The 18,288-nt window shown below is 36.7% G+C and overlaps 1 protein-coding gene across 1 annotated transcript in view; it reads left to right on the top strand.

The window, feature by feature from the left end:
• Positions 1-16,593, top strand: part of NAV3 (neuron navigator 3) — an 821,156-nt gene extending 804,563 nt beyond the window's left edge. The window contains exons 34-39 of the mRNA XM_029954939.1: positions 1,540-1,694; positions 2,719-2,790; positions 3,388-3,584; positions 4,536-4,654; positions 9,202-9,405; positions 13,969-16,593. Of these exons, the coding sequence (XP_029810799.1) occupies positions 1,540-1,694; positions 2,719-2,790; positions 3,388-3,584; positions 4,536-4,654; positions 9,202-9,405; positions 13,969-14,088 (867 nt within the window). The 3' untranslated portion in view covers positions 14,089-16,593. The remainder of the gene's footprint in view (positions 1-1,539; positions 1,695-2,718; positions 2,791-3,387; positions 3,585-4,535; positions 4,655-9,201; positions 9,406-13,968) is intronic.
• Positions 16,594-18,288: the final 1,695 nt, after the last annotated feature.

Raw genomic sequence — 18,288 nt, 5'->3', positions numbered from 1 at the left:
ATTGCCACTTCAGATAGCTGTGAAATTAGGTGATTAACTAGTTGGTACTTAACCTTCTAATTTCTGTATAAGTCTAATTACATGAAACAGAAGTTGGTGTTTTGATTTTTTACTTTGCTTTTCTGTTTGGAGTGTCATTGTAACTACTGTATTGTAAATGATGGAAAATAATTGCATATGTTAAAAAAATATGAAACTTCATAAAGTAAAAAAAATAAAATAAAAATTAATGAAAGAAAAAAAAAGAGTCGGACACTTAACTGTCTCAGACACCCAGGCACCCTTATCCTTTACTCCTTTTAGTTCCAAAAGTGGTGTTACAGACAGAGGGAAATGGCATCTAGGGTGAGAAGTTCAGATATTTATCTGTCTGCCCAAAATTAGAATCATGGAACTGTTTTTTAACCCCGAACAAGATTTACAAATGGAAAATGCCATTGTAAATATGCAAATATTATGGAACTGCTCTTACTGATTAGGATAATTCTGAGAAACCTAATTACATTCTTGGTCTACCCATCTGTGAGAACAATCAGCAAACCAGTTATCATATTTAGATTTAAAGCTATAGAAAGGAATAATACCTGTAAAAAAAAAAAAACAAGAAACTCAAGAAATGCTAATATCAAGTGATCCAGTGAAATATAACAGAAGTTTTATGCAGATTATAGATAAGTAAGTAACCACATTTTGTCCAAGTCCTGGAGCTGTGGTTTCTTGCACCCTATCAAAATATATTGGAATTAAAATAGTTGAAGTATCAGTGCAAAATTAGGTGTGCCACATTTTGGATTCATTCTACCATTGAAATTACAAGGTTTGCTTAAATCCACTTTTATCATTGTGGTACCAAAAGCTAGAATGATATTTGTCTTGATATTTTAAGAGCTCATATCCAGAATTTCCTCTCTCTCTCTCTCTCTCTCTCTCTCTCTCTCTCTCTCTCTCTCCCCCTCACTCTCTCTCTCTTTTATTTACTTGTGTATATATATATACATATATATATGTGTATATATATTTTTTTGTATGTGCTTTTTCTTAAGGGGAGACAACATCTGATAAACACACTTTTGTGTTTACAGTTTTATATCTGCTGCAGGCATTGTGCAGTAGCTTTCCTCTTTGTTGTTTTCCTTTAAAAAATGGGGATTCCTGAGAGGCTCAGTCGGCTTGGGTCATGATCTCATGGATTACGAGTTTGAGCCCCATGTTGGGCTCCAGAGCCTGAAGCCTTCTTCAGGTTCTGTGTCTCTCTCTGGAGACTCTTCCCCTCCCCTCCTCATGCTCTGTGTCTATCTCTGTCTCAAAAATAAAGAAAAACATTAAAAAAATTCAAATTAAAAAACTAAAAAATTATATCCTTTCAGCATTATATGTTTCTGTTTTGCAGAATAAAGTTTTATATCAATGGAATGACCTATAGGTTTTTAAAAGATATCAGATGGCTGACAAAGTGTGCTGTTCCTAAACCATGAATTGCGTCCCATTGATAGAAATTTATCATTGATGTATTTGTTTTCTTTTTTTTTTTTTTTCAAGGAGTTGCAACAGTATCTAGCTAACCTGGCTGAACAGTGCAGTGCTGATAATAATGGTGTAGAGCTTCCTGTTGTAATAATTCTTGATAATCTTCATCATGTAGGCTCTCTGAGTGATATCTTCAATGGTTTTCTCAACTGTAAATACAACAAATGGTATGCTTATGAAATATTTTGAATGATGAAATGATGATCAAATTTGCTTTCTTATGCCTTTAAGCCTTTTAAAATCTATGGTGGATGCTATTAACTTGAGATGCCTTCATGAATATTGTAACATTTCAAAAACTCCCTGTGTATTTTTTAGAATGTCTATCTATTCATTCAACAGTTAGTCCCAGGAAGCATTTATGGAGACAGGTTTTACTTGATGGTGTTAGCTTCTACAGATCTGTTGAGGGTCTGGGAGACCAGTATCAATGATGGAATGGATCAAGGAGATTAAGAATTAAAACGAACCTTTAGGGCTCTGGTTTCATTTTTACTTCACATCAGAGTTTCCATTCATCCTTCCTCTAAAGATAAATTTAATGCATTCAGATATATCTTTTTCCATCAATGAATCTAATTTTTAACTATTTACAATGAGAGTAAAAGGTTGAAGTCTGATATAAAAAATATGAAAACACACTGAAGATTCACTCTAATATGGCCTTTAAATAAGAGAAAACTAAAAATTAGTTTTAATGACACAAATATCACAATTAATCTCTGCTAGAGATTTTTTTAATGCTAAAAATAGATCAACATAAGATGAGCATTGAAACAAGAATACAAATTTTCTCATGTTTTTGAGAAACTTTAAAATATCTATGAAGTAATACGAGGAAAACTTAATGAATTTGATTATAATCATAGTAAGAGTCATAAGATATTATAGTGAAATGACACTACTGTGATTATTCTGTCTAACCTTTTTATCTTATAGATGAGTAAACTCAGGCTCAGAAAGGTAAAATGATTCTCCTTAGGATGCCAGGCCGGAAATTAGAGTCTCAAATCCAAATTTCTAGCTCAATGATCTTTGTTATTTTTCAACCTTACATGACAATATTACCCTTTCAAAGCCTAATGTTAAAATGGAATAATCTATATTTACCTAAAGGTTTTTTAAAGGCAATTTTAATGTACTAATCTCTTTTACCTTCAGTACACCCACAGATTTTATTTTATTTTCCAGTCCATATATTATTGGAACAATGAATCAGGGAGTTTCTTCATCACCAAATCTAGAGCTGCATCACAATTTCAGGTAACGATAAATTGAATGTTTCCTTTTATTTATTTATGTTTTTGTACTGTCTCTTACTCTTTGCTTTAGGTTAGTGTTCTTCCATTTGTACATTGACAAATCCTGCCCGCGGTGACCTGCAGTGTGAAAATAATTCTCACTTCTTCTGGCATTCTTTCTCGAGCAGATGTTTTGTAAACCTCAACCTGTAATCAGAAGTGTTTCTTTAAAAAAAAAAAAAAAAAGAACGAAAGAAAGAAAAGGAAAGAAATGTTTGTCCTGCTCACTTTGTCACCAGCTGAAGTAGAGCATTTTTCTTCTAAGTGTGAGGAATGTGAAGAGAGTTTCTATTTCAGGATTTGTGATTCTCCTACAGAAGAGGACTCAGCATGTACACACCCACTCACTTCTGACACACAAGAGCTTCTCTTTAGCTCAAAAAGAAAAGTTAGTTACTTTGTATGCCTCTAATGCTAATGAATCTCCAACCCCTTTGAGCATTTAAGTGAGCCACCGATTGAAATAGGAAATTTCTCAATTATTATTGGAAAGAGAATACTATGGGCTTAAATATTTATTTAAAGATTTTTTATTTTCCTTTTTCTTTCCTTTTTGTAGGTGGGTGCTATGTGCAAACCACAGAGAACCAGTGAAAGGGTTTTTAGGCAGATATCTTCGAAGGAAATTGATAGAGATAGAAATTGAAAGGAATATACGCAATAATGACTTAGTCAAAATTATAGATTGGATTCCTAAGACATGGCATCATCTCAACAGTTTTCTGGAAACACACAGTTCTTCTGATGTTACCATTGGTGAGTTCCAAAATTGCAATATGCTATTTTCCAGGAACTAAGAGTATGTGGTAAAGATGGCCAGATTGGATGGTAGAAAATAACAAGTGAAGCTAATTGTTTTCCAGGCTTCCAAAGATTTAAGTTTTCTTTTTCACTTCTGAAAGTTTGCCTTCTTCTAAGCTTTATATCTCTGATTACATTCATTTTGGCTGACAATTATGGTTTACTTAAATTTGACTAAAATCAACAGAGTTTAATATAGACAAATATTTAAAAACCAGGTAATCATTTGAAATAAACTGTATCTGTTTCAAGTTCTTTTTTATGCTAAAAACATATTTCAGTCAATGGTTCATATCAAATATAGTTGTGAGAGAAGATTTTAGTTAGAGACATTTTAGATCTTTCATGGATAATTGAGGTTGTTTTATAATTTTCATTAAGATAAAACTTAATTACTTCTCTTTAGTTGACATAAAGATGTTTATTTTTCTATTCCTCCTTAAATTGAATGTATAAAAGTCTCTTTCCCATACTGATGGATCATAAAGATGCACTCACTAAAGATACAATGTAAATGAGAAGAAGAATTTAACATTTGAGATCAGAAGACCAAGGCTGAGTCTGACTTCTGCAAATAGTGACACATTTTATGTTTGGCAGTTTATTTCAGCTCGGTTTCGTCATCTGTAAAATGGGACAGGTGTATTGGATTATAATGTGTAAGGTTTCTCCTAACTCTAATATGTTATATTTTAGATTAAGATTTTATGGTCAAAGGAAGGGGAATTCAGAGGATTGAGTCTTCAGCAAAATGTACTTGAATAATAATCAAGTTGGCAAGATTATAATTTCTTAAGAATCCTGCAAGACATATCATTCATTCCCCCAAGATGATGTCTGAGTATTTATGTATTTAGATTTTTAAATGTGATGGTTCTCAAAAATGGTTTGTTTGCTTCTTCTTAGGTCCCCGACTTTTCCTTCCTTGCCCTATGGATGTAGAAGCTTCTAGAGTATGGTTCATGGATCTCTGGAACTATTCTTTGGTTCCTTACATTCTGGAAGCAGTGAGAGAAGGTCTTCAGGTATAGCACTCAATTTTCTTTACTGCTTAAAAACAAACAAATACTATCATTTTCTTGAAAGTCGAAAATACTCTTTTCTCTAGATGTATGTACAGAAAACTGAAGGCATGAACTACATAAAAATACTGAGAAAGTTTTTAAGATCAAGTAGTATATACTACTTTATTTATCTGTGTGTTCTCTTCTAAGAATAAATATGTAGGAGAAAGAGAAAACACTTATTCCAACAACTTCCCATTTAAAGCCAAGATTATTGCCAAGGGTAATAGCAGTTAGATAGCCAGTTAATTGGACAGTGCTACATCTTACAAGACAGGCATGTTTACATAGGCCTTGAGCATTTATTTGTTTATCATAATTTGCAACAAGTAGTTTTTGCTTACAGGTTCCCTGTTTTTAGAATGTTTCATTCTTTTAAGCCTTTTAACATCACTTGCAAGATCTTTTACTATTTTGAGAAAGTGCTCTAAATTCTAAGGCACTTGACTTCTTAAAATCTATGGTAGGAGAGCACTTTGGCTCAGTCTTGATCTCATGGTTTGATCTCAGAGCCTGGAGCCTGGTTTGGGTTCTGTGTCTCCCTCTCTCTGCCCCTCCCCTACTCGTTCTCTCTCTCTCTCTCTCTCTCTCTCTCTCTCTCTCTCTCAAAAAGATAAAATAAACATTAAAAATTAAAAATAAAATAAATGGTAATATCAAAAAGAATGAAATCTTGCCATTTGCAATGGTATGGATAGAACTAGAGTGTAATCATGCTAAGCAAAACAAGTCTGATAAAGACAAATGCCCATATGATTTCACTCATATGTGGAATTTAAAAAGAAAGGGAGGCAAACCATAAGTGACTCTTAACTACAGACAACAAAGAGGGTTGCTGGGGGGATGTGAGCAAGGCATGGGCTAAATGGGCGAGGGATATTAAGCACGGCACTTGTGATGAGCACTGTTATATGTAAGTAATGAATCACTAAATTCTCCTCCTGAAACCAATATTACACTATATGTCAACTAAGAATTTAAATAAAAACTTAGAGAAAACAAACAATAGATAAATAGATAAAATTGATGGCACATTGGGTTAGCATTATCTCTGCTCCTGTGCTCAGCCACCTTGTCTTGAGGCCCTATAACCAGCTCTTCTATGTACTCTTAATTAAAAAATCAGAATATAGCACTAATAAGAAAATTCTCTTTCTTCAGAAAAGTATGCTATTTCCTTAAACTAGAGTTGAAATTTCATGAAATTGTAGAATTATAAAAGTCAAGGGGAAATCTTTAAGACTTTTGTTGCATAATCATCTAATTTTTTTGTAAAAAAATCTAATCTTTTCAACAACTCAGTAGAAGTTCAAGACATTTTTGCTTAGACATCTCTATTTCTGGTTATCACACTACTACTAGAATTATGATATAGTCCTTGCTTTTCACATTTTTGTCCTCTGAAATGCTGTGTTAAATATTTTACTATCTAAAAAACATTGATTGTCTCTACTCCTTCCTTCTTCCTTTCCCTGGCATGCTTTCCTCACCTAGTAGAACAGCCTGGCAGTAGTTGGAACCACCATGATGGTTCTGATGAACATGGTGAATATTATGTGGATTTCTGAAGATTTCAGAGATAATAATCCTGGAGAATGCTATCAACTGGTTCATTGCAGATTTAAGTAATCCATTTTCATATTTTAAGAGTATGAGCCAATCTAGCCCCAGAAAGTGGTTCCAACAAAATAAAAGACTATACCAAACGTTTCTGTTTCTTAAGTAGAATATATCACTTTTCTGGATCCCTCTAAATTATTAGCCTAAGATGTGAGTCTCTCAATTTCAATCATTTATGCAAAAAACATGTGAAAATGTATAATATTCTGAAAGTCATAATTTCAAAAACTAATATCTAAATCAATTACATGTTTTCTTCATACAGTTTCAGTATTAATAAGCTATCATGTAAATCTTTATATATAAAATTCTATGTGTTTTGTCTTTGTTTGCTAAAACATATAAAGAAAAAGGAGCTTTTGTAAACTCAAAAACAGTAATACCTAAAAATACTGAGCTTTCTTAGATCTCATTTTTTAAAAGTGCCTAAGTTCTAGAGCACCCGTGGGTAGCTCAGTCAGTTAAGCATCTGACTCTTGGTTTCTGCTCAGCTCATGATCTCAGGGTTTTGTGGATTCAAGCTTCGTGTCAGGCTCAGTTCAGATGCTGTGGAGCCTCCTTGTGATTCTGTCTCCATCTCTGCCTGCCCCTCCCCTACTCATGCTGTCTCTCTCTCTCTCTCAAAATAAATAAACTTAAAAACAGTGCATTAGTTTTTTTTAATATTTAAATCAGTATTATTTATAAAACAGTATCCTGAAAATTATAATTTTATACAGCTTCAATTTAGGCAAAAGTATAACCAATAGAGTAATATGTTTCCCAGACTAAAACTGAGAGATATTTCAAACTTATAATTTTTTTAGTTTATTTATTTATTTTGTGAGAGAGAGAGAATGCACACACACACAAGCATGCGTGCACACAAGCAGGGGAGGGGCAGGGAGAGAAAATCCCAAGCAGGCTCAGCACTGTCAGGTAAGAGCCAAATGTGGGCTTAAACTCATGAATCATGAGATCATGATCTGAGCCAAGATCAAGTGTTGGTCACTTAACCAACTGAACCACCCAGACGTCCTTCAAAATTATTCTTGAAGAGGGATAGAAATGTCTTGTTTCTTTCTGTAGGCCTAGATATTTAGTAGTAGGTTAGTGTGAATGCTAAATCAACCATGATGTACGGAGCATAGGGAGGAGATCTAGCACAATGGAGAGATAAGAAAGTAAAACTGTTTGGTGGGTAAACAGTTCTCATTGCTATTGAAGGACATGCTCATCCAGAAATCCACTGGCAGATGATGTCCATATATGTGTTTTCTTAAGAGCAGGAAGAAAGGGAATCACCTGTGTTATAAGCCATTTCCTTGGGTTCAAAACCTTGAATTGGAGCAAGAGGTGAAACAGCAAAGCCTGATTGCAAAAGTGAAAATCTGAGTTGAGAGGAGTGGAAAAATCTCTTTATAAATGAATGCTTTGATGAGGAACCATATGGGGATACTCTCTGCCAGATGTTCTAGTTAGAAAAAAAAACACTGGTGATACAATGGAATCGGATTTTCATTCTAGTGATTCTACCTTTCCTGAAATGTCAACAAACAACAGTATTCTAAATATTAACTATACCTTCTTTCGATTATTTTTCTATAGTATCTGTTTTACTCTGAAATATAGAATTGGGCCTATTTAGCATTTTATTGGCCACTTCCAATTTTGCTGCCCTTGGTGATTCTTTAAAAGGCTGCCATCATTTGATTCTAGACTTTTGTATTCTTTTTGTAGCACTTCCTTTCCAAGAAGTATAAGTGTTCCTTCAATTAGCTCAAGTTGTATAGCAAGCTATGACAGCTCTATAAAGCCGGTTTTTAACTGAGAGAAAACTTTTGCTCCAGAAAGCATCCATGTGCCTTTTATGGTATCAATGTCCACCATTTTGTTTTTGTCTAACTGAACCACAGTAAGACATATAGAACACCTGACAGTATGCTGTCTGAGACCAAATATGCAGCTGGCAACCAGAATTGCCCTCAGTGGAGCAGGTCAAGGAGAAAAGGAAGTACATCAAAGAACTAATTTGCCCATGTTACTGCCATCTTCTCTTCATTTTAGCTTAAATTTCTGTCCCCCTATGGCCTTGTACTTGTTTACAAAGTCCCCTCTACCTCTGTCTCTTCAGTGTGCTCTTCTTAATGGGTTCATTTTTTTCGTCCAGTTTAAGAAACTTATGGCATATCTTGTATTCATCTTCTCCCCTTTAATCCACTGCCAGTTCTTTAGTCAGGCTTTATCATCTCTTTCTTTCTGACTCTTTGCCTCCACTTGATTCCTGAGAACATGAATGCTTCCATTTCCCATTTTTCTCTTCTTTTACCACTGGCCTTAGAAATAAACATCTAAAAAGAGGTTTTACAGGGACCGATGAGATTATTAGAGGAAATTAATCCAAAGAAAATGACTGTCTGAGAAAGTCTTCTTATTTTCAAAGAAAGTTTGAGTAGAATGAGGTTGACAGAGAAAAATCTCTTATTTTATTTATTATCTTTCCAAAGTGCACTTCAGTAGAGAACTCCATTTACTGTCTAGCATGCCCTGTTTCAATTCTCCCTTGCTGGAATGTTTCTTTCTCAGCTGTGGGTTTTCTTTTGGTTTATAAAATTACTAATAAAGATAAACATGGGCAGTGATTTTTATATGCATTTGAAATAAACCTCCCTCATACTCTCTCAAGTGATGACCACCTATCCCAGATGGTCAGCTTTGTTTCTCCTTCAAGTTTAAAGAGAGATATGTATACAGAAGTATGTTTATAATCTGGAAAATTGAATATGGACACAATCCCCTTGAAAGTCCCCTAAGAACTCAGTGTGCAAAGGAATCCAACAGTTAGTGGCCACCTGTTTTACTGAATAGAAATATATTTTATATTTATCAAATATGTGATCATTTTCTAGATGTATGGGAAGCGGGCACCTTGGGAAGACCCCTCAAAGTGGGTGCTTGACACATACCCATGGAGCTCAGCATCCCTGCCTCAGGACAGTCCAGCACTACTTCAGCTGCGACCAGAAGATGTTGGGTATGAGGGCTGCATATCCACAAAGGAAGCCACAACCTCAAAGCACATTCCACAGAGTGACACGGAAGGGGATCCTCTGGTAAGAAACTATGTGTGATTCTTCTAATATAAGCTTAATTACAGGGTATTGTCATCAATATTTAGTCATTTGTATCAAAGATATAGTTATCTGAGGTAATATTGGGACTGTCCTGATATAGGTATTCAGTTTTAACTCTTGTCTTTGGTCTGCTTTCACTGGGTAAAATTCTTAAAGACCAAACTTGCATGCTTAAATATCAAGAAACACTAAAACCAGGCTGTATTCTGTGACCATAATTTTTATCTTATTATGCATACAATTGTGTAAAATAAATTAAACATTACAAACTCAATTCACTGAAATTTGTGTTTAAATTTAAAAAAAGGAAAATAATCTAACATACACTTGGAGAACTAAAGAATATTTTACATATATCAACTAGTTTGATTAAATTTTGAATTAGTCTTTTGTTGCCCGTAGAAGAGAAGAATAAACTGACTTAGAAAACAAAGGGAACTTACTCCCCCTGATTCTCCCTGTCCTTCTTAATTTACAATTGTGAATGACTTAATAAAGATCAATAAAACTCCAAAGTATGAGTATTCTGAAAATATTAAGCAAAGGGTATTATTAGGAAAATGCTTTATTTTTGTGTATTTTTTTATGTTTATAGATGAATTTGTATAGATTGGTGTCAAATGCAATGTGTTTATTAGCTTACCATTCTAAAGAAATCACTGGATTGCATATTCAATACAGAAAGAAAAGATACTGAAATAAAAGTCATTATGCTACTTAAAACAAATGACCAAAAAAGAAAATGAATAAAAATCATAACCTGTTTTGTACCCAAGAACATAAAATGACTTGGTATTATGTGGGATATTCCTGTACCCTCAACCCCAATACACACCCAACGTTATCCCAGATGGCCATTCTTAACATTTGCGGGGGTTACACGTGAACAACCTAAGAGATTTTTAAGATCTTTTCCCCAGCAAAATGCACTCACATACAGAAAATCTTACATACTATTTCAAAGGGTTCCACAGAGTCATGGAAGTATATTCATAGACCTCCTTAGAGTCCAGAGAACTCCTATAAAGGACTTCCTATCCTCGACTTTTGCTCTAAATCATAAAATCCTTAAGGACCTAGACTTGTATTTTTATAACAGGTGGCTGGCCCTTTAGCTTGTACATAGCTTGAAATCAGCTTGGTGGAGGGATTGGTTTGGATGCAGCATAATTGTGAGCATGCACTAATTAATTGCTGATGGGATGGGTAAAATTTAACAGAGCAAATATAAGCTTTAGAGTATAAGCTTTAGAGCAGCATAATTGTGAGCATGCACTAATTAATTGCTGATGGGATGGGTAAAATTTAACAGAGCAAATATAAGCTTTAGAGTACAGGTATAGGTTATTACATATGAATTTTTTATTACTTCTTGTCTTACCTTTGTAGCATTGGTAGATGGTGTCTGTTGCCATAAGGAGATGTTTTATAGCATTTGTCTTGAGAATTACACTGTAGAGTAAGTTATGCCCTCATCTTTCCCAATTCCCACACTTCTCATGAGCTAAACCCATCTAGCACTCTTTCCTGACTCTGAATGCTCTTGTCTTCTAGTGTGGAAAAGAGGTCCAGAATCTCCCATACTGAGGGAATATTGGGGTTAAAGAAAATCTGATTCTTAAACAGCTGCTCAACTAAACAGCTTAAGAAACAAGGGATTATGAAATGTTAAATAGCAGAAGACTTACCTAAAAGTAAATCTTTGGATCAAATATATTCTGATAAAAAGATATTCTCTCAATATGCTTTTATTTTGTTGTAGTTCTATAATTACTGACATCAAGTAAAATATATTTCCAGTCCAATCTAAATAAAAAGTATTTGGGAAACAATCCACTATTTAGTGTCAAATATATTTTTAGATATGAACAAGGATTCAGGTTTTTGGTTCATCTCCCAGTATTTTACTCATCATTAACAAACTCATTCATACTTCAATAAGTATTACTAAGTATGTACTCAGGGCTAACACCTGGTGGTCAGGACATAAATAAGATATCATTTCTGACCCCAAGAAGCTAACAGTCCATTAGTGGAAAGAGGTATCTACTTACATAAATTACAGTTAAAGAATTGTAGTCACATGCTAGGTGAACTTGTGAGTCCATTGAGGAAGTGATTAGAAGAAAGCTTCATAGAGAAGGAGACATTTGAGCTGCATCTGGAATGATGAATAGAAGCTCATCATGTGGTTCACTGGAGAACATCCAAGATTAAGGAAACAGCAGGGGAAACATGGAACAGTCTAATAAAAATGATGAATTTAGGAAGCTCTATGCAGATTGGTGAGATTAGAACAAAAAGGGCCAGAACAATTAAAGCTACAAAAATCTCCAATTGCTACATTCTGCTGAGTCTTTTTTTATCTCTGTAGGAATCCAAAAGTTTATCACATAGATAATAAGGAGTTACCAAAGATGTTTGGGCAGGGCACTTAACTTACCTTAAACTAGATTTGCAGGTTATAAAGATCATTTTGGTAACAGAACAGAAGACAGATTAAAAGAGAGAGGATGGAGGCTGGGAGCCCCCCAGATTTGTAAATAGCAGGGGTGATAAGGATCTGGCCAAGGACATTATGACTATGGAGCAGGCAGAGAAGAGGAGGGACGTTCTTGTGCGGAAAATAACGATTCATCCCCATGACTGTCGGATTCTATGCAACCTCGCCCCGTTTTGTAATCCCCTTTGACTTGAAAGGACAGAGCAGCACTATGAGAAAGCAAAGTAAATCCCTTGTGAACATTTCTTATGGATCTGACACTTGGAACTTATTCTAATAAAATTATTTACTGTGTGGCACAATTTTCAAAGATAAAGACTTTAATAACACCTCTATTATATCATAAAACTTTTACAGCATGCAGCATTCAAGTGATTTGAGACATTTATGACTGAGATAGAATCATAACCCTTTAAACAAACCTCACTTACAACTTCTACTCTTAGTAAATCAGGAGGATGCTCGACTCGCAATTGCGTTTTACAAATTATCTTCACTCAAATGCTTGAACATACAGCCGGCGACTAAAGAGGGAGGAATTGACACCAGAAAGGAGAGAGACTGTATGAGTGTGCATGCAGGTTGGGGTGTGTGGGTGAGAGAGAGAGGGAGAGGGAGAGAGGGAGACAGAGAAAGGATGCATTGATGGAGACATTTGGCTTTTTGCCTTATTGGATTTGAGAGGTTGTCACTACTTTCATATCTGTATGTAGCTGATTGAATAAACTCAGAGAGTTAGACAAACAAGTATATTGAAAAATATTGTCCTGAAGAACATTAAAATGACTTTATAATATGCTATAAACTGTAGCTTCTTTGTGAAAAAGGCATGCTTGCTGAAATTGGTGATTATCAGTTTATCATTTATTTCAGAAGCATTTATTGAACACACATTTTACACTGAGCCCACAAGCATGCACAACCTAACGTATCACTAAGGAATCCTTTTTTTTTTTTTTAGATTTTTCTTTTCTGTTGGATCCTAATCTCTATTTCTCTAAATTGGAAAAAAAGAGAACAACTTTGATGACTTTATAAGATAATACATTAGTATGCATTAAACAACACAAAGATTATTACAACTTCTAGAATTCCTTGACCAAAAAACAAGTCCATTCCTTTCACGAAGACAGGTGCCAATTCTTCTGCACTTTCTAAAATTGTTGCACGGGTTATCCACAATTTGCTTTTAAACAGTTTTTCTTTTGTCTCCAACAGTGGATCTGCCGAGCTTATCAAAAGCCAAGCAAGGTGGCTGCCTTTTAGTTTGTAAGACATGGGAATGTGAGCTGTCTCTCTCCCCAGGTGCTTTCACGCATATGCCCCTTTTACTGGAACAAATATTACCATTGTCCTATCAGCTGAGAGACCGGAGGCAGCTGCTGCTGTTCCAGAAGGCGGCTCTTGTCTTCAGTGATCTATCAATCACATTTTAGCCAGAAATTGCAACAACAACAGAAACTTGACAGGGATTCTTTCCTTCTCCCTCTTCAAACACTCATGGTTGGCTTCACTCGCTCACCTCCTTGGAGGTCAGCTCCTGAGCAGCAGATGGTGTGCTGGAGAGCAGCAGCTGGCTGCATTCCCCACCGTCCCCTCCTTCTCTCAGGGGGGCGCGGGTGTGCGCCTGTGCGCGCGTCTGCGTGGCTATGAACATTCACGACTTTGAGTTGCCATTCAGTGCTCTCTGCTTCTCCCCGCCAAAAAAGCTGGGCAGCTTGGCGGACTCTCCAGCAGAGAGCCCAGATGTCCGGCTGTGATACAGTTTCCTTCCCAGTCGCCCTGCTGGAGCAGTATTCATTCACAACCCCAAATAAAAGAGCTATCTAGAGGTCCTGTTTTGTCCTTATGGTTTGGTGGTGTAGCCATGTTTGGGAGAAACCGTGTAGGAGCTGGAGGCAACTAATACGAGCCTCAGATTGCTTTCCCGTTTCACTTGGATGGCATGTGCCTCAGTGTGGCTCAGGGCCGGGAGTTTTATGGGGCTGGCTCACTCACTGCATCGCTGCCTACATCGATGTCTCTTTTTCTTTCTTCAGATGAATATGCTAATGAAACTCCAAGAAGCAGCCAATTACTCGGGCACACAAAGCTGTGACAGCGATAGCACCAGCCACCAAGAAGACATTTTAGATTCATCTCTCGAATCAACTCTCTAGAGGGTGAAGAAAGTTGGGGGAAAAGACTAATGCTTTTTCAAAATGTTTCAAAAGTAAAGTATTTTCACTAAACCACTGCCAGTATGAAAGCACCCTGTCAGGGGCCCTGACCCAGAGTTGTGGTCTCCAAGGAGGCAGCTGAACTGAGTCTGAACCGCCAAGATGCTAAATTGAAATGGGAGCTTAACTTTATTTTGTTTCTAGGCGTTTTTATACCCGTGGAGTGATGTGCGGCTCCACCGCTCCACTGGAAAGGACCCTAATGACAGGGCACCCGAATAGATTGCACATGGGATAGCCAAACTGGACTTTGTTTTTCTCCTCTTTAAAAGTTTACAGTGCAGACCTTTTTTTGTCCCCTCCTTTCGTTTCCCCCGAGGGGCTGTCGTCCCCAGGCAGGGCCCCTTCTCCGTCCAACCTCCTGTGTGCCACATGGTGCTGGTCCCGGGGCTCAGGTAGTGTTCGTGTGGTGTGCTCACCCCATTCCAAAAGGCAGCCGAGAGGCCAGCCCTCCATCAGCACAAAGGGAATCGTGCTACCGCCGGGAAAACACTACTGAGGCAAGCTGGAAACGTGCCAACGTGATTCCTAACGGCCACGTTCACATGATGTGCTCCGCCAACTTTTCCGTGTATGAGTCACAGGTTTTATAAGGTTGTTTTTACCACAGTGGTCTTTTTAAACCACCTGCCCACTCCCTTAACCAGAGTTTTATACCAATTATTAGTCAACACTGACAAAAGGCTTTTTAGGGCTTTGTTCGTTTGAGCCTTTTCAGTGAAAGAAGGAACATTTCCTATGGTGCTGTCTCACTGCCTTAAAACAGATTTCTACAACAGTTTAACAGCTGGTTTAAACCCTAAACCACTGGTAATTTCCACTGTCTTTTCATTTACAACCTAGCAACACCAGTTAACACAGTAGCCTCATCTCTAGAGATCTTCTTTTGTTGGGTTTTTTTTTTTTTTTTGGAAGAATTGGATAGGAGAACAAAGATCAGTATTTGTTCCTTGCGTATTTAGATTGCCTTTCCTCCAAAATGTTCAAGTAACCCGGAAACCCTCTTTGACCGTCACTTAAAAGCGAAGACATGTGGCTGAACTCCATCCAGTTCTAGGCAAAAGAGTTTGAGAAGGAGGGAGATTTGGAATTCTTATCCAGCACCGCTGGAAGCACTAGATGTAACATGAGCACAACGATCTGGCTTTCCTCCCTGATTCCTTTTCATATTATTATTACTGTTACTCTTAGTTTTGAGCATGTTGTTTCGATTGCTATTGTCGTACATGAGAAATTCAGCATTAAAGAACACTGAAGCAGTGTAGTCACTGTGGAAGAGAAAGCGTTTATACTGTAAAAGAAGGTTAGATTTGCACAGTCTACTGGGTAGGTATTGTAAATAATCATTTTAAAAACTTGCACAAACCCAAACCAACACACACGAAAATGTATTTTATCCCGTTGGTGTGAAGCAGTGTTTCGCTTGCTGAGATTTCCTGTACATTGCAAACAAATACAGAATGCAAACCCTTGAAGCTGTTATTATCTGGTGTGTTTGTCCTGTACTTAACAGTTGTTATGACTATGCAGGAGCTATCAGTGCTAGAGTGAGCATGCTTCAAAACTGTTCATGAAGCCAATACGTATTTGGAAAAGAGAAACGTCTGAAAGTGCATCTGCTGTGGCAGGCTTTAAAGAGAGTGCATGAAAACTGATGGGAATCATTGGAGAAGTTACCACCACACAGAGGACGGGTTTTAAGTTTTTAGAACCGAAGGGCTAGGCCCTGGTGTAGACTTGTCCTATGCACGTGAACACATGTTGCTTGCAGGAGGTGCCATTGGTGCTACTCTCTGTGACCACCCGTGGGTCAGTTGCTCTAGAACAATAACAACACAAGACATCTGTGCAGTTTTCAGAGTGTCTCTCAGTCTCTAGGTCCTACACGGTGCTATTGTCCTAAGGGAAATCTGAACTGAATTTATGCACATGGAAGTGTCACCCTGACTTTGAAGCCTCAAACATGGATCAAAGCTGTTCTGAAACATCACTCTATGTAGCTGGATGAGTGACCAGTTGCCCTTGTATAATACGTGATCTAAAGCAATTGCTAATCTTTTCCCTGCCATTTCGAGAAACACGATCCAAACATGATCATACACAGAAATTCCTGCAATACATCCCAGTAGGTTCACCTAGTTTACAACTTAAACTAGTTTGTGAAACATTTGTCTGTATACATTTTATATTTTGTACATTTTTGATGTAACATATCATGTAAATAGGCAGAAACAGTGAAATAAATCATCTGCAAAGTTTTGTAGTCTTTGTAAAGCCCCGACAATAAGTACTTGGTGTCAATGGACTTAACTGGATGATGTATTTTCTATTGGTTTATTGTTCCTCTAGCTTGTAAACCAGCTTGCATATATTTTTTTGCAAATGTGCACCCTGTATCTGTCTAAATTATTACTTTGCCATTAAAGTGGAATTATTTATTGACAACAAGGTGTGGTGTCTATGTATGGAGAAAGACTGAATAACCATGCATCCAACATGCAAGCTTTAAAATATTGCTTGTATTATTCATATGCCCTCGACAGGGTTGTGTGCAAATTTTTATTTCATATGCCTCATAGAAAGAACCACATAGCTTTTAATAAATAAATAAACTGAGGGTACTAGAAGTATTTTAAAATTAATGGTATTCAGTGAATATTTTTAGAAAACTGACTAATCAAATGGTTGATTATAAAATAAGAATTAATGTAAAATTGCATATTGATATTACTTAAATCAACTTAAAGTGTTACTTTGTTTATATTTCATTAAATCCTCGATTTTCTAAAATATTTGTTTTGAGAGAGAAAGAGAGAAAGTACGTGGATGGGGCAGAGAGAGACGGTGGCTCTCTCTGTGCCTGGGGTGGCTTAGTTAAACGTCCAACTCATAGACAAACCATAAGATATTCTTTTTCTTTTAAGTTTATGGGGCAGAGACAGAGGCAGAGAATCCAATCCAGGCTCTGTGCTGTCAACACAGAATGCCAGGTGGGGCTCGAACTCACATACCATGAGATCATGACCTGAGCCGAAATCAAGAGTCGGCCACTTAACTGACTGAGCCACACAGGCACCCCAACCATAAGAGGCTCTTAAATACAGAGAACAAACTGAGGGCTGCTGGAAAGGTGTTGGAGGGGGGTGTGGGCTAAATAGGTGATGTGCATTGGGCACTTTTTTTTTAAATTTTTAATGGTTTTTTTTTTTTGAGAGACAGAGAGAGAAGGGGTCAGGAGAGGATCAGAGAGAGGGAGATACAGAATCCGAAGACAGGCTCCAGGCTCTGAGGTAGCTGTCAGCACAGAGCCTGACGCGGGGCTCGAACCATGAATCGCAAGATCATGACCTGAGATGAAGCCAGACGCTTCACCAACTGAGCCATCCAGGCACCCCTAAACATTTAAAAAGTTAAAAAAAAAAAACCTACTTATGTCATCCAAATATGCATTCTATTTACTGAGGTTGGAACCCAAGGTATTTGGGAAAAAAAATTCTCATTTTAAAGGAAATTTTATAATCTCTATTAAAAAAATTAATTACTACCAAAAAGTTATTCTGCTCTAACATATATTAGAGCTAAAAGTTTAAGAGGGGATTTGACGAAGGGTAACCAGAGTGGCTTAAGTCGGTAAGCATCCAGCTCTTGATTTTGCCTCAGGTCATGATCTCACAGTTCATGAGATCTCATGATTCTCTCTCTCTCCCTCTGTCTTCCCCTTCTCCCTCACTCCCCCCTTTAATAAATAAAACAGAGAATTTATCTTTTAATTTAATTTCCTCATTTAGAAAAGAGAGATAGTGAGGGTACCTATCTGTAGGTTGAGTTTAGCTCGCTAGAGCACTAAGAACAAAGTCTAGCAATCAGGAAACTTGGAATAAATGTCAGCTGCTGCAATGACACTACCATTATAATAAGTTAATTATACCAGTAGTATAACAAATATTCTCAGGATTCAATTTGTAAATACATGCAAGGTAATATTAGAGTCTTGCTAAAACTATGTCTTTCACCCAGTTTCCTCACCTGTAAAATGGGGTAATTGTAGTTATCTGTTCATAAGATTGTTTTCAGACACTGATAGAATTAATGATCAAATGAACTATATTTCAATTTGGAGCTTTTTGGATTTTCACATTT

Source organism: Suricata suricatta, chromosome 10 (genome assembly GCF_006229205.1).
Source record: "Suricata suricatta isolate VVHF042 chromosome 10, meerkat_22Aug2017_6uvM2_HiC, whole genome shotgun sequence".
Lineage (NCBI taxonomy): Eukaryota > Metazoa > Chordata > Mammalia > Carnivora > Herpestidae > Suricata > Suricata suricatta.
The sequence above is the reverse complement of the archived record's forward strand: the minus strand, read 5'-3'. Positions and strand labels throughout refer to the sequence as shown.